Source organism: Semicossyphus pulcher, unplaced genomic scaffold, assembly GCF_022749685.1.
Source record: "Semicossyphus pulcher isolate SPU_LCO1_2020_fin unplaced genomic scaffold, fSemPul1.0.p SCAF_6, whole genome shotgun sequence".
NCBI lineage: Eukaryota > Metazoa > Chordata > Actinopteri > Labriformes > Labridae > Semicossyphus > Semicossyphus pulcher.
In genome coordinates this window covers 29946383-29969356 of record NW_027211737.1, presented here as the reverse complement: position 1 = coordinate 29969356, position 22974 = coordinate 29946383, and the positions used below count along the sequence as shown (strand labels likewise).

At 44.3% G+C, this 22974-nt stretch overlaps 1 protein-coding gene across 1 annotated transcript in view; it reads left to right on the top strand.

Moving 5' to 3' along the window:
• The window catches only part of LOC138609844 (protein unc-13 homolog B), a 187698-nt gene that overhangs the window by 64190 nt on the left and 100534 nt on the right, over positions 1-22974 (top strand). The window contains exons 9-10 of the mRNA XM_069682510.1: positions 2084-2374; positions 3570-3657. Of these exons, the coding sequence (XP_069538611.1) occupies positions 2084-2374; positions 3570-3657 (379 nt within the window). The remainder of the gene's footprint in view (positions 1-2083; positions 2375-3569; positions 3658-22974) is intronic.

The window sequence follows — 22974 nt, the reverse complement described above, 5'->3', positions numbered from 1 at the left end:
CCATGAAAACTGCTCTTCCTGGGGAAGAAGCAGGGAAGGATAAGCATGCTGAACATGTAGAGGAGCCAGTTTCTGCTGTGCCTGACAAAGCGGAACCACCCCAAGCTCCTGAAACTAAGGGCTTGTTTGAAATACCGGGTCTGACTGCCCCTAAATTTGGCTTTATGTCTGTAGCTTCTGAAGGTACATCATCGATTGGATCCCTTTTCTCTTCTACGCCATCTCCAGCCACTAGTGCAAAAACACCACAGCCACAACAGACAGATGGCGGCCTCTTCTCTGGCTTTAAAAACCTTTCAGCTGGTATTTTCCAGGATGAAAAGCCAACTGGAAAGGAAGAACCATCCTCTGCTTCTGTGTTTGGCATGAAACTTGGCTCAATGTTTGGGAACTCTGACCCTCCCAAAGCTGAAACCCCTCCTCCAGTGGTCACAGAGCAAATCTCATCCCAAAGTCCTAAACCTACAGATGACTTTTGTGAGCCTGAGTCTGAGAAACCTTCCCCAGGTTCCGGAGAAACTGACAGCGCAGACAACAGCGATACAGAAGGCCCGACAGAAACTTCAAAAACAGGAAGCTGTGATACTTTGGCACAGTCACTACAGTCGGGCCTACCCTCTCATTCAGTTTCCCTTGCAGAAGATTTGGAAAAACCCCAGTTAAAGATCACCTCATGTGAGGTAGATAAGAGTGAAGTTGACACACCTGACACTGTGAATGCAGATTTGGAAACAGAGCAACCAAAGGACCTCTTGACCAAGCAAGCAGCTAAAAGGCTAGTACAATTTGTATGATAAATGGCATTGGTCATTTATCATGTGAATGTAGACCAATGTGTAGCCCCTTTCCTGCTCTCCTTTCCCCGGTAGACTTCTTTTTGGACCACATTCGATATTAGCTGCTCTGTTTTCCCCCCCTTTTCCCCATTACCCTACCACAACTTCACATTTATATAGAGATTTAGCTGCTCCGATCTAATTTTGGTTTGGTAAAAATCTGACTTTGTAGGGTTAATCACGAACGCCAAAGGAGAGGACACGAGCTTGACAGCAAATGTACTGGACCTGCTTGTACTTACAGCACCTTCGTAATAGCTGTTGTGACAGTGATGGTGCACTGAATGAAGAAGATTGTCTTTATTTATTAGCTTTTCTCTCGTGAGTAGGTATAAAGCCCTCCTTACTCTGTCCCCTGCAGTTCTCTGAATTATTCTCCAGGCCTCGGCCAATTTGGTTATATGAATCAAACCCTGATAGATTAATAGCTGTGTGGCAGTGCGCACCGTGGAGGCAGGTTGGACACTGGAATAAAAGGAACAGTGAGGAGTCATTTGGCCGACACTCAACGTAAAGTAAATCATGCCAGTTAAAGAACAGGGCCACTTACCTTGTTAGCACCTAGCAGCCAGACAGTACTCTCCTATTCAGTCAGGCACTTATGAATTTTATCAGGCAGGTTAAGAGTGTCCCCATTACTCTAACAGAGTTTTTAACCTTTTAGTTTTAATCTTATTAAAAGGTTGAACACTAAGAATGATGTGCATTTATCAGAGTACGGTACATACATTAGTAGACTTGGTAAATGTGCTGCAGTAATAGGTGAATTAGACTTTTAGACAGAGTCTTAGAATCTGTAATAGCTGCTCTTATTATCATCTTTTGTTTCGGCCTTGAATTGGTAGAACGACAACTCATCCCAGTGCTAATGGCAGCCGTCTCTTGACGTGACTGATAGAAAGATCTACATTCAGCTTTCCTTACTGAACCCTGTACACCCTTGTTTCGTGTCACCTTCTTCCCTGGGTCTGGTGAGGAGCTTCTAGCCTGAGTTCTACCCAAAGTTCCTGTTTAAATAAATGATATGAATTGTTTTATTCCAAAATCAGTTTGAAGCTGAAGCTGTATTTTCAATGAAAATCAGTTGTCTTTGGTAATAATTTCTGATTGGATTGAAGATTTTTAGTGATCATTTCCTAAATACAGAGTTTTGGAATAAAACCATTCAGTTCTATAGTAATCCTGTATTTAAATGTTGCCTACCCAGACACCACCGTATTCTGAAAAACAATCTTGTTTCCCAACAGTCCACCGGACAGCAGCCGCTTTGATTCATCGGGGAACCTCAGCCCAGCAAGCTCCCAGCTCAGCTCTGAGCCTGAGGAGAGGCGAGATCCAGAGACCTGCCACCCCAGCGGCCCTCGTCCCCCTCTCAACAGCCAGCCATCGACCTGGGACGAGGAGGAAGAGGAGGAGGAAGAGGCTGAGAAAGAGCGGCATCCACTGCCAGAGCCTGGTTCCAACAAGGATTTGAAGGACTCCTCGGTCATCTTGCCCAAACCAATCTTGGATGATAACAAAACTCAGACTAAAATCTGGTATGTAAAAAAGATTTAGCTTTGCATGATTAGTCAGAAAGGTTGTCAGTTTTGTTTTATATTCTGATGCAATGCGATGCAATGTTAACATTTAGCTGGAGGGAAGGTGGTGAGGGATCACGTACTTGGTGGTGCTTCAGCTCCTGTGCTGTGGTCCAGGTGTATTACATATAACAAAAAGAGTAAGATAGCACTGAAAGGGACCGTAGTTGGCTACTGGCAACCCAAAGTTCAGAAACTTAATCGGCTCTTTAAACAATAGTGAGACAGGTTTCACTTGCTTACAGGCCATTAAAAGATCCCATTATAACATGCTTTCACTGTAACACAAGGTGGATAAATCAACAGTCCTCACTTAGCCGGACTTTTGAAGCCTCATACTTCTTTTAGATCATTGTTTGAATACATTTTTGCACAGAGCAAGGATGGATGTACTCTCTTATCGCTTCTGTTGGAAGGATGTTAAAAGAAGATCTGATTATGACGGCAAGTGAACAGGTTCAATCTTTAAGGAATAACAGTGTCGTTTCAGAGATACTTGAACCTTTCCAATGACTGAAAGATTCAGGGTATTTAAAGTAACAGTCTCAAACTTTTTCATTTAAATATGTTAAGTCACTATCAACGAATGAGGTAACACGATGGTGATTGAGCCTATGGCCCGCTGATGCAGTATATAGTATTATTACAGACTGGGTGTCTGTGGCGACATTTGCGGAAAAGATCACAAGCAGCGCCCAGTTAGTGACGTTTTCCATCAGCCAGCAGTGGTTTGTCCGCCAGAGAGGGTAGGCGGAGCTAAGCGGCTGCTTTTCCGGTCTCTGCAAGTGTTGCGAGTAAACAGTAATCTACTATGGCTGAACAAACAAAGAAAAGATGGATGACTACAGATACAACTTCAACAAGAAGTGAAAATCCAAAGAAAAAGAAACAAACTCGACGCTCAGATGAAGCAAACAGTCTGAAAAGGAAAGCGACCGTCAGCCAGGAAAATCAAGAGTTACAACTGTGACAAAGGGAGGGCCTTGTGGGACGTGTGCTCACACAATTACCGATTATCGCCAATGGGTGGCGCTCAAGAGCACAGAGCTGAAATATTCGAGATGGGAACTTTATTTACTTTATTAATCAATGTGGTCGATCTTAAAACTTTTCTCCTTTTAATTTTTGCATATTTTTTCTTTACCCCTCTCAGTTTCTTCGAGGACGGCCCTCCCCCCTGCTCTCCATCCAAAGTGCGCTGGCTGAAGGCGTACAACAAAGTGAGAGTAAGGCTCCTGGAGGTAAAAAGACTCACTCTCTTTACCCGCCCTTGCTGCTCTCTCTCTTTGTCTGTTGCTCTTTCTTTCACACACATGCACACACTTATTACTCGTACGGTTATAGAGCCTGTATACTACACAGTCCTTACTCCCACAAGGAAATCACATTACATTCATTCAAGCACGTGAACATTTCTGTTTCAATCTCTCTCTCTCTCTCGTCTCTAATGCTCTGGTCCTCTCTCTACCTCTTCTCCTGCCGGGTTGGTTGAGTTTCCAGTCATGTCTCAGCAATTTGCAACAATTTTGTGCCGCTTAAGTATTTTCACTTTGATCTGGAAAACGCATGTTCGGCGTTTGGTTTCTTCGAGTCTGTCTGTCACTCTGCTGCTGCAGGAAGTTTTTAGTTCCGGGATATTTTACTGTGAGTCGAAATGATTTGTCAGATTTCGGAAGCAAACACCTCGGGGTGATTTACAGTTGACTGTGTTGGGCTGTGTTGTGTGAATATTAAGTAAGTCATTTTCATCTGAAGGACACAAAGGAAAGGAAAGGAGGAGGATGAAAGCTTCAGTACTCGCATCTTGCAAACCCTCAGACTTGGTATTTGGCACTTTAGCATGTCAGAACATTGCACTGATTTATGTTTCTTCTGTGGAGGCGTATTATAACCTGACCTACATGGTTATCACCCCTGCTACAAGTCTTACCTGCTGGTTATCACCCTTATCTCCCCGGATGGGAGAGTTGTTACCATGTATTCAGCACATCCAACACGCTGGCTGTTCAAACAACAATATAGACTCCTGCTGCCCCTGTTCTTCTTAGCGCCCCCTACAGCCCTGGAGCACTTTTGTTGTGATGACTGGATTCACATGTGTTCTCTGTGTTTGTGTCTTTTCTTCTTTGTGTATTTGCAGCACGTTTGCTGTTTAATACATTTGTTTGCAGCGCGTCTGTTTCCTTCATTGCACGTGTTTCTGAATTTGCGGCCTGTTTCTCCTCATGGAAATCGTTTGTGTTGTTGCAGCACCACTGCGCTTGTCGGCCACCATATTTGCCAACATGCACAGACAATTTCAATTCAGTCAATCTACGGAGACAATGGGGTTCAAGGCCTTGTGTTGACAAGCATCCACCTTACTGACGTGCCCTTAAGCAAGCAGCAGGATCCCTGTCGTTCGGTAGCTGGCCCTTTAAACTGACCTTCCTGACACAGGGCCAAGAGAGACAAGAAGATCCCTGCAGGGGCCAATAAAGTGTGACATCATTTATGACTCCGCTCTGACATATCACTCTTAAACTATAAATCTGACGGGCTGTCTGTCATGATTCCCATCCCTCTTTTTCACCTCAGACAAGTGGCTGTTTGTTCTGGGGCAGAATAAAGTGGTTTCAAGGTGATGCTTTTAGAGCACAGGCCTGACAAACGACAGCTCTCAGCGCACCTGTTTGATAGTTAGAACCAATTGTTCCTGAGCTGTTGCAGTGCCAGCAGACGTTCACTTAAAAGAGATGTTTAAATGTTCCTGTTACACCTGCAGGAGTTTATTTTTTTATGGCAGAAAAGCAGCAAAAAACTGTTTAATAGAGGATGTTTTTTAAGGCAGTGACATGTTGGACTGCAAAATATGTGACAAGGAAACGGAGAACGGCCTTTCTGTGTGGAGTTGGCATGTTCTCCCCTTGCATGCGTGGGTTCCCTCCGGGTACTCCGGCTTCCTCCCTCAGTCCGCTCGTTTGGCTCATTGGTGACTCTGCATTGCCCGCAGGTGTGAGTGTGGAAGGTCGTCTGTCTCGGTGTGTCAGTCCTGTGATTACAGCTGGGATAGGCTCCAGCTCCCCCCCACGACCCTGAACAGGATAAGTGTTATGGATAAAGGATGGATGGAAATGAAGAGTCACACAAAGAGCAGCTGAAATACAGATGTATTATTGCCCTCTGACCCCTGCAGCTTTGAATAAAAGTTTCGGAGAAGCATGCACACACATAGCACCCAGAGAGAAACTTTGTCCTTCTTGATCATGAACAGAAGATAAAAACAAAAGACAAAACCACGGCATCCCGAGGCCAAGACGATCTTAGACTTACAAGGGGAAGACATCACCCAATCAGTGTGTTGTATATGCAGTGTGTTGCATCTTCACTTCAAGTTTCGTCACAAACTTTCTCACTGCAGCAAGTTTAAAGCACCGACATTAACTAGAAGACGTCCCCTTTCTTGTGTCACTGGAGGCATGATGTATTTGTAGAAGGTGTAATAAATAGATTTGTCAAATGAGTGTAAAAGCTTTACTGCTAAATCTCACTGACACACATTATTCTCCATATTTAGGAGGCTGTTTAAAGGGACACACACATTCATCTTTAAGAGCGCTACTCAGACAGTGAGAGCAGTTGTAAGACCTTTGATATGAGATAGCTAACAGAATGCTAAATTAATAATCCCGGCTATACCATCAAATTAACCCAAATGATGGAGGTTGTGAGACGTTTTTAAGAAAAGAACTGTGTTAAACATCGTTTGTGTTTGAAAGAGATTTAACATGTCAGGGAGGCTCCAAGCAAACACACGAGTTTATGGGAATTATTGGTGTTGGAGTATTTTGCTAAGTTGTCAGGACAACCTCGTCTCTGGTACAGAACTTATTTATCTCGTTATGTCGGGATAACATCGCTGCACCACCGTGACGTCAGATGATGATAACTCGTCATGATCATGGTGTTCCTGTATTTTCATATTTTCCTTCCTTCATTTTTTTTATTTATCCTTCCTCTTGCTTCATACTGATCTGTGCAATATTGGTTTCGTGCAATACATGTTTGTGGTCTTTCACTGGCATGTGCTCTTGTTTACATGTGAATTGTGTTGGTTTCTAGTGTCTTTAATTTACTGATCCTGCTGTAATGGGAGCGAGGTGTGCGCAGCACTGGAGTCCAAGACTAATTTCCTTAAGGGGACAGTAAAGTGTTTCGTATCGTATCGCATCGTAACTCGTGTGCAGAAGGCTCAGGTAACAGGGAGACGAATGCTTAACCCGTTTAACCCGTTTTGCACACAGCTTGCGCTGGTTCATAAGTGGCAGTTCAATTTTAGCTAAAAGTCAGACGTTTTGGCAGAAGCTACGTTTCAGTTGTTTCACAGTTTGTGTGTGTCCGTGACCACAAGTAAGCGCTAATGTGTGTATTTGTTGTAGAACAAAGAGACTTCAAAAAGGACCACCACCTCCGTCCAGGTGAGGACGTCTCCTCTGCCGCTGCTGTCGGCCACTTCAGCAAACATCTGAGAGAATAATAAGTCTGTCAGGTCCCGAGCAGCTCGTCGAGGATGGATCATTTCTTTAACTGCCACCTTTGATCTGGTTCAAGACGCAGAGAGGTCTGGGAGAGATCACTCACCTTTCACTGCTAATTACACGAGCGCTCGGCTGTTTGATGCTCATTAGGCAGCGACTCAGGAGAGCTGTGTGTGTGTGCGTTAGCGTCCACTCGCTCTTTCAGTGTGTTGATCCAGTGTAGCTAATCAAAGTGATGTTGTAGGTCAGGGCCTGTTTGAGTTAGAGCAGTAATGATCCGTCAGAGAGAAAACGTGACCGAGACAATAAAGGATTTAACTTCTGCTTCAACAGCAGCTAATTAACTGTAAACCAGCCGAGTGTATGTTGAACACTAGACGCTGACATTCAGTTTAAACAATTATGTCATTTACATCTACAAAACTGATCTACAGAAGACGTTTAGACCTCTTTTGACCTTCAGATCACCAAAACAGTGCTGCCATGAAGAAGAAAACTAAGCATTGATCTCTGACAACTTATTGTTTACCTTTGATTCAGAAGCATTTTACCATAAGGGCCTGTGTCCACTGACCGCTGTCTTATGTCGCTGCGCTCACAGCAGAAAATAGTTAAACTTTTGGAACACCACCGTGCTCGTCAATGTCACTTCTCTCTCACCAAAATCAAGAAGGGGCGGGACTTCCAATATCAACTTTGTCAACAACAATGGCGGAGGAGGAACTAATCCTTTTGTTTTTTCAAGGGTTCCTTTCATTGTTTTTACGTTTTCTTTGTAAAACTTTTGTCAATAAAAGCAAATATTAAACACACAGAGCGATTAAAAACAAACTTAACGGTCACTACCGAGGGAAGCAGAAGTGCCGCCAGACAACTTTCGTAACCTAGCAACAGTAAGCACTGGTGAGAAGCGCTCGGTAAGTGAGGTCAGGTTAGTGGACACAGGCCCTAAATGTTTCTTTTAGGTTGTTTGGATGATTAAATTTGATCTTCAGGACATAAAATGTAAATATCACTCAGGTCATTTGTTAGCATTTTTGGCACAGAGGTCAGAGCGCCTTTAACAGCACCAAGATTTATTAATAATCTTTAAATAGAGGCTGTTAATTTTGTTTCGCTGGTCAAAAAATGTGCCGATATGAAAGAATGATACAAATGATACAGGGTTCTTCTATAAGAAATTATACTTTATTTTGAATCTCATTAAAACTTTCAACAGGTTTCTGAATCTTCAAATGCGATAAATAATTTTCTCACCTGTATGCAAGAAACCTGACTAAGATGTAGGTGATCAATCTGCAGAAACAGCTTCATAAGTGTGTTGTCTCGTGTGTAAATCCACCTGAAGTTAGAATGAGCTCTTTATTATCCACGGCGGACTCTGCCATGTTTCTACAGGAGTCCAGAACAGAACAGGACCTTCAGGGGGGCCTTTTGCATTTTATGCTTCCTCCTACACACTCAGGAGGGGAGTCGGTTGCAGCCTGTAAGTTCAGCACCAGATGACACTAAACCCTGCACAGAGTTCCTTTACACACAGAACCAACTCAGCGCACTGTTAGAAAAGCCAGGGATATAAAATGTTCCTTGAGGGTCTTGAACGAGCGTCCCCCTCTCACCTTCCTCTTCTCATTCTGCAGCATCATTATGAAAATCATCAGCCAGCTCTCCCGCTGACCTTTGACATCCTGTAATGTTGTTTCACTTCCAACTCTCAGTCTATCAATGTCTGCGTGGGCTTTTCCAGACTTGCAGCAGACTTTTAAATCAGTTTGCAGCCCTGCTTCCCTTTGCACCATCCGGGCGTCTTTGTATCGTCTTAGTTTAACAAACCTAAATACGGAGAAACAGTCGTCACTGTGCAAAGAAAAGCCTTTGAGTTTGCCTCATATGCACTTTAAAATCATCTTGCGTGCATGTAGTTCTACAGAAAATTACATTTCTACTTCACTGCAGACTTTTTCCTCCATGTGTAGTGTTTCATCATTACCAGGTTTGTGATGTTGCTCCAGTTGTTTAATGCCGTCTTTACTCTATGACTGATGAATTATTTAAACTATGCACCCCTTGTCTGCGCTTCTGTAATTTAATTAATATTAATGAGTTATTTTAATTGATCTTATACCTTTACAATTATTTTAATCTGTTACCTTTATAAATATTTATTATTTCTAATTAATCTTAGAATCTATTTCCTGTAACGATCTGCCGAGACAGATGAGAACCCAAATGCACGACACCAGACTGGATATCAAAGTAAATATAAAATATTTATTCACAATTAAATCGCAGGAACAAAAGACAATGAAAATATAAACCTGAACTTACCCTGACATCAAACCTGACATCAAACCTGACGACTATTAAACCTAAAATCTGTCATAAAAAAGGGAAAAAAACAAATTACCTTCATCAAATAAAGAACTGAAAATCGATCTTAACAGAGGAAAACCTGACTAAATATTCAAACAAAGAAAATCTCTAAGCTGACAAAATTCGCAAGAACAAAATACTTTATCTTGGCTAGAACTCTCACAGACCTTTCTTGGAACAGGAACAGGAACAGGAACATGGAACATGGATTAAGAGAAATGCTGGGTCGACTGACATTGAGACAAGTACGAACTGGCACAGGACAAAGGGAGACGCCACTATTTGAACATGAGGAAGGGAATGACAGGTGAAACCGATTAGGGAGGGGCCAGACAATCACCAGACGAGGGGAACACAGGGGCAGGAAGTAAAGTGATCTGAAACAAGAGGGAGAAAGGGTTACTTTCAAAATAAAACAGGAAATGACAAAACATGAAAGAATGAGACAAAAATGGTCACTTAACTGAAGGAAAATGACGAGACATGACATTTCCTATCTTTAAAATATAATGGAAGATTGAACATTGCAGTCTGAGGCCAAAGAGGAAAAGAATTCTCGTAATACCGAAAAGTTTAACTGACGAGTTATAAAGTTCAGGGAACTATAATTCAGTATCCTGTTGCATTGTTCTGACCGGACCTGCTTTATATTTTAATGCTTTATTTTGCTTTGCTTTTCTTTGAATGTTTTTAGCACTCTGCATTGCTCTATGTCTGACTGGTGCTTTATACATAAACTTGCCTTAATAAGTGCCCGCGTTACTGAGAGGCTGGTGGATCCAGGTTTTGCCTCTGGTCAGCGTTTTCCAGTAAAGACAAAAATAGTCCTTTTGTCTCTGTGCCATGGCAACCATGTGACATTTCTATGGAAACACAGCTGTACATTTGTTTATGATTTGGGTGCCATCGATGCAGCTGGTGGTGGGCGTGCGTGTGAGCGCTGAAACAGAACATATTAAAGTCTGTGTCATGCAACATGAAGCTCCTCATGGCTCCTGAACAAACGGTGAGGTTATGTTGTGTTTACACGAGGAAGCTGTTTCTCTGCTGCTGATCTTTGGATGCTTTAACACAAGTTATATCTGATGCATCTCGTCTGTCGTCTGATTTGTGTACGGATGTTGCAGCTTTAAATGATAACATTAATTCACACTGGACCTCATGTAATTTAGAGAGCTGCCCCTGTGTCTGTGGTTCATGCTACACATTTGCACCTGGTGAACAAAGTCTGTATTTGACTTGAATGTAGTGAATTTGCCCCCCGAGCACACGAAGTCCAGGATCTGCATGAGATAACTTTGTACTACATTCTGAGTCATGTCATCCATCTCCATCCTTCCATTATCCTCCACTTATCCGGGGCCGGGTCGCGGTGGCAGCAGACGTCCCTCTCCCTCGCAGCATTTTCCAGCTGCTTCTGGGGGACCCCGAGGCGTTCCCAGGCCAGGTGGGCTATACTGTATAATCACTCCAGCCCAGTTGGACGTGCCCGGAAAACCTCAACAGGGAGGCGCCCAGCAGGCTTCCTAATCAGGTGCCCAAACCACCTCTACTGTCTCCTTTCGAGGCGAAGGAGAAGCGGCTTTTCTACGAGCTCCCTCCGGATGTCTGAGCTAATCATCCGTCTCATCATCTTTTAATATTTTTGCTCATGTCGTTGGGGCTCGCTCTTTCTGCAAATCGCTCACACCATGAAGCAAGTTAACTAATGAGGGACATGAACATACTGGGATCAACCCTCCACATTTCTAGAGGTCCCCAGGTAATGAGGTCTGAAAAGGGCTGTCGACAGATTTTTACAGTTGTCAGTAAATGAGAAGTTATTTGTGTTTCTACAAGGCACATAAACACTCCACTATCAGGAAATGTGTGACATATTATTTCACCTGAGCAGGTATTTGTCTTGTCTCTCTAGTAAAGGTTCACTAATCTGCACTCCTGCAGACACGTTTCAGCTGTGACGGATTATCTGTTAATACCTCGCTGAAGGGAACAGCAGTTCTGTTCTTTGTTCTGTTCAGCTCTCACGTCTCCAAACAACTTCCGATGCTGTTCTGTCACTTCTGTCCTCCTTAAAGAAAGGAATGTGTTGTAATCTCCTCTTTAACATCGCACCATGTTTCACTGCGCTCTTTGAGGCTTAGACACGCTGAGGAACACAAACGACAGGAACAAAAATAACAGAAGAGTTAAAAATAAAAAAGGAGTTGCAATGAAATTTCCCTCCATCAGCCAGCAGCTGCTAGAAAACGATAAGGTGCTGTTTTTGGTAAGGCAGCAGCAGACCTTTGCTTTGAGCTCTGACGCCTGGATCCCTCAGGATACGTGTCCGGCGCGCTCCGGCGCGTTCCGTCTGCGCAGCGGTTCTGGTTGGTCAGACGGTGCGAGTCCTCACCCACAGGAAGCGTGTCTGATCCACAGCGGAGCGTAGCGGAGCGCTGGCCCAAACAGCTGGATTCACGAGATCACAAGATCGCTGGAGGACTACGTTATTGAGTGAGAATTGTGAAATCACGCGATAACATCAACGTTAAACAGAGCAACACACAAACAACAGTTCAGTTTGCACCTCCGAGGTTGATTATCTGCTCCTCTGGAGATCATTCTGTGATTTTTTGTGATGTGAAGAAAAATCCAAAGAAAAAGAAACAAACTCGACACTCAGATGAAGCAAACCGTCTAAAAAGGAAAGCGACCGTCAGCCAGGAAAATCAAGAGTTACAACCGGAGCCAACCGTGGACGTTTGGAACGAAGTGGAAAACGTGCTCCTGTAATTACCGATTATAGCCGGTGGGTGGCGCTCAAGAGCACGAAACTGAAGTCTTTGAGATTATATCTTTAAGTCTGTTTGTGTTCTCACCAGAATCAAAGCGGACCCTGGTTCGTTTGGAAACAGTCCGGCTTTTCCAGAGTTTGAGTGTTTGTCCAAACAAACCGCACTTTCAGAGTAAAGTCCAAAAGTCTGGACCAAAGCTGTCAGGTCTGAGAGTGCTTTACAATTGTAGTGACGTCTGAGGTCAGATCACATGACCATGGCAATATTTATCTGAGGAGACGTAAACAAAGTACTCGTAAGAGTCTGTGGTTGTTGTAGTCCATATCTGAGTTGGTTTCTGTGCTTGGATCAGCCCACAAACATCAGACAAAGGGGGGAAATTAATCCGATTCAACAACACAGGAGAAAAGAACACCAGTCTTAAGATTAGATACGTCAGATCATTCTTCTTCCAGTCAGTTTATGATAAAAATATAGTTTAAAAATATGTGCGCTTCTTTTCTCTCTGATGCCACAAGTTCAAGACTCTGATGTGAGTTTGCACTCAGCCATAAAAGCTTTAAATGCAGCATCCAGAGACAGAATCAGTCATGAACACTGGACGACCGTAAACGAGAAGCACGACTGTCTGAGAAAACGTTTCAGACAGAAGTGGAGCGTTTGGAGCGTGAGCCGAGACGGAGGAGGACGCTGTGGGATATTACACATGACCCGAGGAGCGGGGCGGTGTCTCATCTTCTCCTCAAGGCGACAAAAACCCTCCGAAGGCCGAGTCATTTACATGAACACGGAGAGGAGAGAGAGAGAGAGAGAGAGATGAAGGGAGGCATCAAAATCCCCGACAGACTATTATCCCAGCCTGACGTGTGGGATCGCTGCTTTAGAATCAACATGTTTTCACACAATGCAGGTTGTCTCTGCTTTTAAAACGTTAAAGAGGAGTGACAAAGCAGCACGAGCTCTTGTCATCTTTTCATGTATTTTTCTGCAGCTGTGAATTTAACTTTTATGGCTGAAAACTTCTTTAAAGTTATTGTCCTTCTGAATTCAATCTAGAGCCAGAACAATCTGCGATTTCTGAGGCTCATACCTCAAAGAAAATCACTGATTATTAACTCAGCGGATGAATTTTGGAGCTGGAATGAAATCGACCGTTTCTATGTGGAATATGCAGCGATTTTGCCTCAATATGACAACAAAAAGCTCCTCAAAACGCTGTGTGCTCAGCTGTCATGCTCGGTTGCCTTAGGCTTTAAAATATGAAGCCGCAGGGCCTCTCCTAGCAACACTCTGGATATTCTCCTCTCTCTAATGGTTTGATGTGGCGTCAAGTCGGGTAGTGTGGCATGAAGAGCCCGAAAGGCCACTTGGGCTGGTGGTCAGAGTCGATGAAAAGGTATTAGAGTGATAAGTGGAGCGCTGAACCCTCAGGAGAGCCAGCAGTCGTCTTTTTATCATAAATAAGTGTTCGACTACCTTTCGAGCTGCTGAACAGAAGGTGAAGGCTACCTTAGAACTAAACATGACACAGCTCCGTCAGCGTGTGCAGAGATATGTGACAGCCTATCACTCCAACATGTTTGATTGCAGTGTTTTGTTTGAACCTTCCTGCGAGCACAGCGGAGCGTTTATCTGCCCCTCTTAGAAAACCTTCTGCTGACCCTGAGCTCTGAGCGTGCGACAGTGAGAAGCTGCACGGCCTGTGAGTTTGTCTGTTTGATCACACGTCGGACAAGAAGACGAGAAGACTGTTACTGGATTTTAACTTTCTTTGGTTCAAACACGGCAGTGAGCATCTAAACATGTTTTTATTATAAATGAAGGAGTCCTGTGAGGGAGGAGGACGAGAGGTGCCTGAAAGCTGAATCCCAACATGGCCGCCGCTCACCCTGATCCCCTGTAAATAACTTTGTGCTGGATGAGTCTTTGTCGCAGAGCTTCTGTTCTCCGTCTTCAGATGTGACCTTTTCAAAGATCTCTTGTGTCCACGTTAGCCTTTCAACTGACACATGAGGACGGTTGTTTTGTTTGAACTTTAATTGAAGGATTACAAGCTTGGTCGGGGTCACTTTCCATCTAATGCAACTGCATCCGATTTTTTCTGAACCCTCAGACCTAAAACAAGCACAGCTTCTCCTGAAGTATGGACCAAGCTACCTGGTAATCATGACGTAAGCCATGTTAGATGCACGACTTGTTGGATGCATAAATACTCATCCCTTCTCCTGGGATTACTTTATATTGTTATGCAAGCGGAGAGATGAGGCTGCTGCACGGACCGGGTGGACATCAAACCCAGCATCAGAGAGAGAGAGAGAGGGGGATGAGAGGAGGAGGAGGAGAGCAGAGGGAGAACATGAACAGCAGGAGGAGAGATGCTGACTTTAACAACCCCCCTGAGGAGTCCGTCCCTCCTCGGGGGGGTTGTCAAAGTCACAATGCAGACCCAGATTCAGAAGCAGTTTGATTTTTAACTCAATAACACAACGAGCAGCACGCACAGATTCTGCCTGTCACTCAGGAAGACTCATTATTTGTAACAAACAGAGGAACAAAACTGCAAATTGTCATTTAATCTCAAACGTTACAGCAGCAGTGGATGTCCGGTTATTTCACACATTTTTAAAGCTTCTTCTGACCGCACGGTGAGGATATGACCTCACGACCTCATGTGATGCAGTAATAACTCCTCACGTCTGTTTCTGCGCACGCGAAAAGCAAAGTCTGTATTTTATATGAACGTTCTGAAATTACACCCCGGATGGTCTCAGGTCTAAGTTGAAGCTCAGGGGTGAGCGAGCCTTTTCAGCTCCAAAGATCTGCGCCGCTCTGCCTCCACACGTTCGGCTGTCCCTCACGCTGCCTGCTTTTAAATCAAACCTCGGCTCTGCATGAGAGTTAGCTTTTTATTCCTTTTCCTTTTTACTATCAAAAGCTGAATCTTTGTTGTAAAGCAGATTGTGAGCTGAACTTGCTGCAGATGTCTGTTTATAGTGATCAATAAGAAGCTTAATTGGCGCCAGATTAAGCTGATGGGTGCCGGTGCAGGTAGATGTGCTCGGGAGGGTCAGGGTTGAGTTGTGTAAAGATGGGTCACTGTCTGCAATAAATATATTAAACATATCTATCTGGTATTTGTTTCTTAAAACATCTCTACAGAAAGATGTATTTTTTGGCATTGATATAGTTAGACCCAGAGACCCATTAGACCCAGACTGCAGCAAGACATTTATTCATAGCACAGAACTGCTATTAAATTAGATGACCCCGAGCCGAGCTGGCAGCCGAGCACAGCTCGTACGAGTGTTTGCGTCGCAGACTGTCAAATTTTGATTTAAGAGGTAAGAACAAGAAGATGTATTTCCGCTCTGTAAGGTACAAGGAGATATATTTTCAGTCCTTCTCACGAGATCGTCTTCTTCTTCTCTCGTTTTAATATTTGACAGTCTGCGGTGCGACCTCACGGCATCCCTACACTTTCCAACATTCAGCCAACAACGTGTAACATCACCTGTAACTGCAGGACCCCCGAGCCGATGTCTCAGCCGAGCACATCTGGTACCTACACGGGGATGTCGTTACGGCGGATTACGTTCTGCCTGCTTCTGCTCTCCACACCGACTGTTTTTCCTGCGTACGCTGCAGCCCGCTGATACGTCATACCTGAAAAATCCACGTCCCTAACTAATAATATATCACCTCTTTGTGTAAAGGGACTTATGGGAGGTCATTTCTGGCAGCTCTGCACGGGATTAAGATCCCATCAACCTCTGCTATTAAGAGAAACACTTTAATCGTGTAGATTCTCACTATCTTTTAAGCACAAACATGAATAATTTGAATTAAGGGGATCAAGTTAAAGTAAAGATCAAATAGCCTGTTTGCAGTCTAAAGGAGGATATGAAAGAATATAAATAAATAAATAGTTCAGTTTTGTGATTTAAAATACTCTTTAAATGACCTGCCTGAGCAAATAAACCCAACTGTGAACTCACACACACATGAAAGGCCTTGCTATGTGACAGCCCTCTACACACACACACACACACACACACACACACACGTGTCCTCCCTGTTTTCACCGTTACACAATCAGCCTGTATACGTTCGGCGTGTTCAAAGAGAAAAGTGCTCTGAGTTTCAGTCGGTTTTACATCGCAGACTCTGTTTACTCGTCACACGAGAGAGGAACAAAGAGAGGCGAGCGAGATCAAGGCGAGCGCAGGAAAGCAGCTCTAATAAAAATCAGAAACAGGAGGTTTGATGGAGCGAGGAGGAGCGCAGTGATCAGGCATTATCCACACAGGAGGCATGCAGGGATAATTGGATACGGAGGGAGCGGACCGCCTTCGTGCAGCCGGTCCGCGGGTTCACGTGAAGTTGCATAAGAAAGACAAGAGAGGAAGGGAGGGTCTGTGCCACATTATACACATGGTTTATTGAACACGTCGTGAATATTCTGATTGTGATTACACTGATTCATAAACACAAAGCTGTCCTGCAGCTTCACTGCACGCGAGGCTGGAGATGAAAGAGTTTCAGAAGCTCACCAACACGGCTGCAGGAGGGTTCTGGGTGACCACGGGAAATTAGTGGGTTTTGCATAAAGATGTTCTTCCCTTTCCTCTCATCCATTTTTTATTAAAACATGATTATTCTCAGACCTACAGCGATCCCGAGCTGCTCATGTATCACGCCATCTTAACAGACCTTCTGTAACAGTTTCCCTTTAAATTGCTTTAAACTTGTAAAAATAATCTTATCTCACACAGTCGGACATTATCTAGGACAGCGTATTAAAGAAAAATAAATCAGAGATTACGAGAAAAAATTTGTAATTTCAGGCTTTAGCCTACATGTTTTTATGAAGGGGAATATCAGAAGAGCAGCCAGCCGCCCGCACTGAGATGACTCAAATACCACTTTATTCTTAGAAAATTACGACTTTATTCTCATAAAATTACGACTTTATTCTCGTAAACTTCTGACTTTTTTTTCTGCCACTGGGTCGATTTACAACACACTGCTGAAACAGCCATTGTTTACATTTTCCATAACAAAGAAACATAGTCAGGGACACATTTGACAGTTAAAGAACACAGATAAGATATTTTGTAATGTAACAGCTCATGCAGAACAAGATCAGCAAAGAGACATAAGGCTAACCGCTTTGTCCGCAGGGGTCGCCAAGTTCGACACAAAGTGAAAACTCGTCACAGCAGCTTTTAAATAAGAAGATAAATTCACAGAAATGAAACACTGATCATTGTTATTATATTTGATGTCTGAGCAAAACAGTAAAATCTGATATAATTGTAAGTAATTAGCGATTGTGTTCCACAGTCAGTAAAATGTATATTTTACATTAAACCACAAAAGCATCTGTAGAACATGACGGGGGGAAATTAGCTGAAAACTCACTTCATTTAAAACCAACCACAATTTTGACTCATGTTTCAGGTTCTGAGCTTCCATGTTTTTATTCAGTGCAGAGAGCTGGAGTGAGGGACCGAGAGTCACATGACAGAGGAAAGACAGAGAGGATGAACAGACAGAGACAGACGGAGGAGAGATGTAGTTTGTATCTGTTAACGATGACGACCGTTCAGCATACTAACCACGCCGCCCCTCAGAGCCCTCACAGCAGCGCGACATTGGCTGAAAGTCACCATGGAAATCAGGGCTGTGGGCGGCGTGTGTGTGTGTGTGTGTGTGTGTGTGTGTGTGTGTTACAGGGCTCCTCGTTAATGCCCTCCAGGACGCCGGTGTTAAATCAGATGTTTGGCTCCTCCTGAGCCGACTGTCAGCGCTGTGTTTACCACAGCGACACAACCTGCCTCTAAATACAGGGGGCGAGGAAACACACACCTTCACTCGCTCACACCCTCACACTCACACACAGCATGTTGTATATTATTCAGCCTGGTACCCAGCTTCTCCTCTCAGCCGGCTCGTGTAAAAATCCCAGGATGCAGCCAGCAGAGGGGGAGAGACGAACAAAGAAGAGACTCTGATCTCTGTGTTCGCCTGTTCGGGACCTCTTAGATCAGCGTGTGTGTCTGAGAGAGAATCAAACTAAGAAGGCCGTAACATAATCTGCAACCGTATTAACATTGTCCACATTTTAAATGCTCCAGGGGCTGATATTAATTCCAGTCAGCAGGATGTGGGATTTATTTGTCTGCTGTTCCCTCCGCTGCAGCAGATAACCATCAGTTTATTTTCTATTCAGAAACACCGTTTGTCTATTCAGGATTTGAACGCGCCTGTTACATTTGTGCAGTTCACAGACGGAGCAGCTGCTGGATGAAAGGGTTTCCCTTCCCCGCTAACGAGCAGTTTTGTGGGCGATAAATGTACTGAAAGGGATTTTACAGCTTCACATGCACAGGCTGGAGTCACGATTTCTGTTTGTGATGATGATGAAGACCTGAAACATGTATCCTGCTCTGTTTGTCCTCTTAGAAATGTCCATAGACTGTATATAAGAAGTGGGCGTCGCCTCTTGGTTTCAGAAGGGACGCCGGTGTGAAAGTGCCTTAAACCTGTATTGTTTCTTATGGCCAGCAGGGGGCGACTGTACTGGTTGCAAAAAGATGCTCGACTATATTGAAACAGTTAAACATGAGCAAACTTCTTACCTCAGTAAACATTATTCTGATGAGTTTATTCTCACGACAATGTGTATTAGAGCCGTGGTTCTCGACTGGTGGGTCGGGAGGGTGGCGGATGTGTGCTTGGAAAAAATAAGTTGAGGTAAAAAGTCGATGCTGCACTTTTATTTTGAAGGACATAGGTTTCCTTTGAGGTGCGTGCAGTAGTAGTGTAGTAGTGTATTCACACTCAGGGAATATTCTCCTCTTACGCCCTGCCACTATTTTGCTTGACCATTATTCTGTTGTGTTTTGTGAAGCTGACATGCTGATGTTTCGCTCCGTCTCAGGTCCAAACTGCACCATTTTTTATTAAATATATGTGAGTGGTTGAAAAAGTCTGGGTCTCGATTCGTCATGAAGGAGGAGGTGGGTCCTGAGGTGAGACCAGTTGAGAAGCACTGTCTTTGAGATCTGTCATGATTTCCAAATGTTCCAATAGTTATTTATAAAAAATCTAAAAGTTTATGCGACTATTATCTCATCTTTTAAATATATTTTTCCATTGTTTTGTCTGGTTGTAATGCGTTACTACTGCCAGACTGTGGCTGTAGCGTGTCTGAAAGCCGTTTGCCAACTGCCATTAAGTAACAACAGAAGAAGAAAGCATCAGTGCCAGGTGCCGGTAAGACAGGTGTGGCGCTGTGAGATTCAGAACCAGAGAGTGCGCCTCGCGTTTTTGAGGAAACGCTCCGAGCGCCTCGAGTTGAAAAAACTTCAACTCAAAGCAGGAAAGCGCCCGACGTCATGGCCGTTTTTTCTGATCGTCCAATCGGATGAAAGGAGAGGCGGGCCTTCTGTCAGTTTACAATATAACGGTTAGGTTAATGATGGCTATGATTTGGTGGTTGCCTTGACAACAGGCTTTAACCGTAGACTTCAACAAAAAAGGAAGTGCGGTGCGCCGCGCGTTTCACAGACTGCAAAACACGCTCTGTCTGATCGAGCCCTTAGGAAGGTCAAACTAGCAGATCATAACTCGTAACAACTACACACTCATTGGAGAACGAAATAAACCAACAGTTGTGAAAAAGTTAATCGGTCTCATTCCTCATGTCAACACTAATATTTGTTGGAAAAGTTGTATATTTGCTTGAAATGCCCATCCTAATGTGTATCCACCCTGACGCCCAAATGTGGTCACTTCTGGTTTTGATGGCGACGGCCAAAATGCCAGTCTTAATGCTTTAACTTAGAAATGTGTGGAAATGACATCACTGGTACTCTGATAAATGTTCACATTGTGCACAAGAGATATTTGTTACGTCTCCCTCTTTGTCCATGACCACCAGAGAGAGACAGATTGTGTGTTAATCAGTCAACAGTCCTGGTCCTCCTGAAGCCGCTCAGAATATCTCTCTGTTTGTCTCACGTATTTAATGTTGCAGAGCTTTTTATCCGTCTGATAGATTTAGTTGTGTGGTGTTTGATCTCACTTCTTCTTGGCTCCTAAGGAGGCTGATTAAAGCCAGTTTCCTTCGTAGGTGTTGGAAGAGGAAACTGTGTGTTGGTCATGATGCTGTTTTGTTCCTGGAACATGAAACCTGAAAGCAAACTTCTTTTTGCAGCCTAAGCAGTAGTATTTTAGTGTTTACCCACCAAATAAGCAGTTAAAGTAATTGGTTTACTTCAAACTGCCTGAGGTTGTTCTCATGTGTCCTCATTACTCTGCATAAACCTGCGTGTAGTGCTGCCCCTGTCTGCATAGCCTCAACAGTAAGTGCAACAATGCACCCTTTGGTAACGTGGTTAATCTTGCCTCTGCTCTAACTGGATTTCTTAAACATCCTCGGGTTGAGGAACCCAGTTTGCTAAATCGAGTCCAGAGATTCAGATGAATGAAATAAATCCAGTTAGATTTTAATGGAAAGAAAAGAGTCCTTGTTGTTAAACCTGACAGTGACTTCTTAAATGTGCGTGACGAAGAGAGAGGGAGAGAGTTTGGGTGTTTCTGGTCGACGACACAGCCAGGGTGGATCAGGCCTCGGCTTGTGTCCGAACAGCATTGGCTCAAGATTCAGACCTCCAGATCCAAAGCCACCTCGATGCCCTCTCTGCGGCCTCTATGGTGGACTTCATGGCTCTTCTTTTGGCAGCTCCTGTGATGCCAAGCAGGGTGTAAACCTCGCACAGCCTCCACACCCCACCTCAACCGTCTCACAGCGAGCCTCTCCTCCGACACTGCTCTACCAGCTCCTGGTTCTTAAACTGCTCAGTCCACTCATAGCTTCCAGTCCAGCGCTGACATGAGCAGGCCGGCGGCTGGTGTCGTCTGTGGCTGCTCTCCAGCCCTGACAGAGGCGATGTTCCTCTGCCTTGTTATTGGCCACGGCTTTAGAGAGCACCTGCTCATATCACCAACGGAAGCGGCCTTCTCCGAGGGCTGTTGGGCAGCTACTCAGGATGTGCTCCAGTGAACCCTTCCCGGGGCAGATAGGACATGCCGCAGACTCACTCTTGCCCCAGGTGTGAAGGTTTACTGGGCTGGGTAGGACGTCACACAGTACAGTATCCACAACTCGCCTACTCGGTTACCTGCTCTGTTCACTCATCAGTCTAATCGGACATTGACGCTGATTGTCCTAAGAAGTTGGCAGGGTAAAGACTTTTTAATGTCTGCATCAATTGATTTAAACATGGTCTTTCTTACGTGCAGCTCCTCCTCAGGGCTCTGGTTTCCTGCGTGCAAGTAAACAGCATAACAAGACAAGTGTCGTGGTGTTCTGCAGGAGGAGGAGAGTTGTGGGAAGGACTGAAAGAATCACGCTCCAGTTTGTGTGCCTGTAATCTCTCCGAGTGCTCCGTGCTTCTCTATGATGCAACGCTATCGTGCTCCCTGGCTGCCGATAGAGCACACATTTAATTCTTCTGAGCAGCATTTCAAAAAGCACTGTATGAAATATATGATGGCACAGATATCCAGCACTTACAGTAAAGGCCTTTCAAAGAGCCTCGCCTCCATAACAAGAAGAAGAAGAGCTGTTATCTTGTTGGGTTTTTTCACCCTTTTTGAGCATTTTAACACTCAGCCTGCAGAATACATTTCCTTTATAACACATAAAGAGGTGCTAATTGTTTTGAAATAGTTTCTAATCACTTTATAACATCACAGCTCTTTAGTTAACGGTCTAGATGAGTGGAAAATGGTTTAATATCCATTAATAAATGTAAACATGACTCTGTTCTGCCTCTGGCTGCAGTTAAATGTGCTCTTTGCTGGATGCTGTCTTTAATCAAGCCCTCCATGTCTCCATAACAGCATCATTGCTCTTCAGTAAAATGAGCTGTGTCTTGCAGGCTGATTGGCCTGCCACAGGCTAAAGGCTGAGCAGCCGCCGGCCTGAGCTTTGATGCTCTTTGTGCTAATAGCTTTTTAATGAGGCATAAGTCACGTCCTCGTCCAAATGATCCAAAGCTCTTTGTGCCTCCATCGCAGCTGAAACAAAGCGAGGCCTCCGTGCTGCAGAGCGGGCGATCTCACGGCGACACACAGAGTTAGCATAATGTTGACAGGAGTTACAGTGTGGGTTTGCAGAGTATAAAAAAAGAGCACTTTCAGGTGTTGAACATGAGAGATACGACAGGTGTGATTGGGCCAATATGCTTTTATATTGTTTCACTTTCTTTACTTTAAAGTTGAGAGTCGGGCTGCACGATATATATTGTTTAACAACTTCATTTGGATGTGCGCATGTGCAACAGTCACATCGCAGGACGTGTGATAGTGAAGCAAACACGTCAAGCTGCTCGTTTTCATGATCAATCTACAGAAAGAGTCTGTGTGTCACCTGCCTGTAAACTGTATGCACGCATCGCTGCTGCCGTCACAGGCTGTCCGATAGTGAAGGGGAACGATCGAGGCAGATGCTCCGTTACGTGAGGCGGCTTATAAGTGTGTGTATTCCCGTTATCAGCGGCACATCTTCCCGGTGCACGTCAACGCTGTGGCCACGAACCAACGAACCGTTCACGAAGCCGACGTGCTGCGGACTGTTTACTTTTAGCGGCTACACCTGCAGCACGCCAAGGTTGTGGTGTGTGTGCCGACAGGAAGTGGGATACTGTGAGCTTTCATTTCAAAAAGTCACCGTCACCAGGCCGATCACGCTGATTAAACATTCATTTGAACACCATTAAAAATGCGTGATGACACACCGCATGACCAACACAACTGCAGCGTACAAGTCTGTTTGTATTTATTTTCTAAAGTCGCTCCACCTGAACTCTCTCTACCTGCG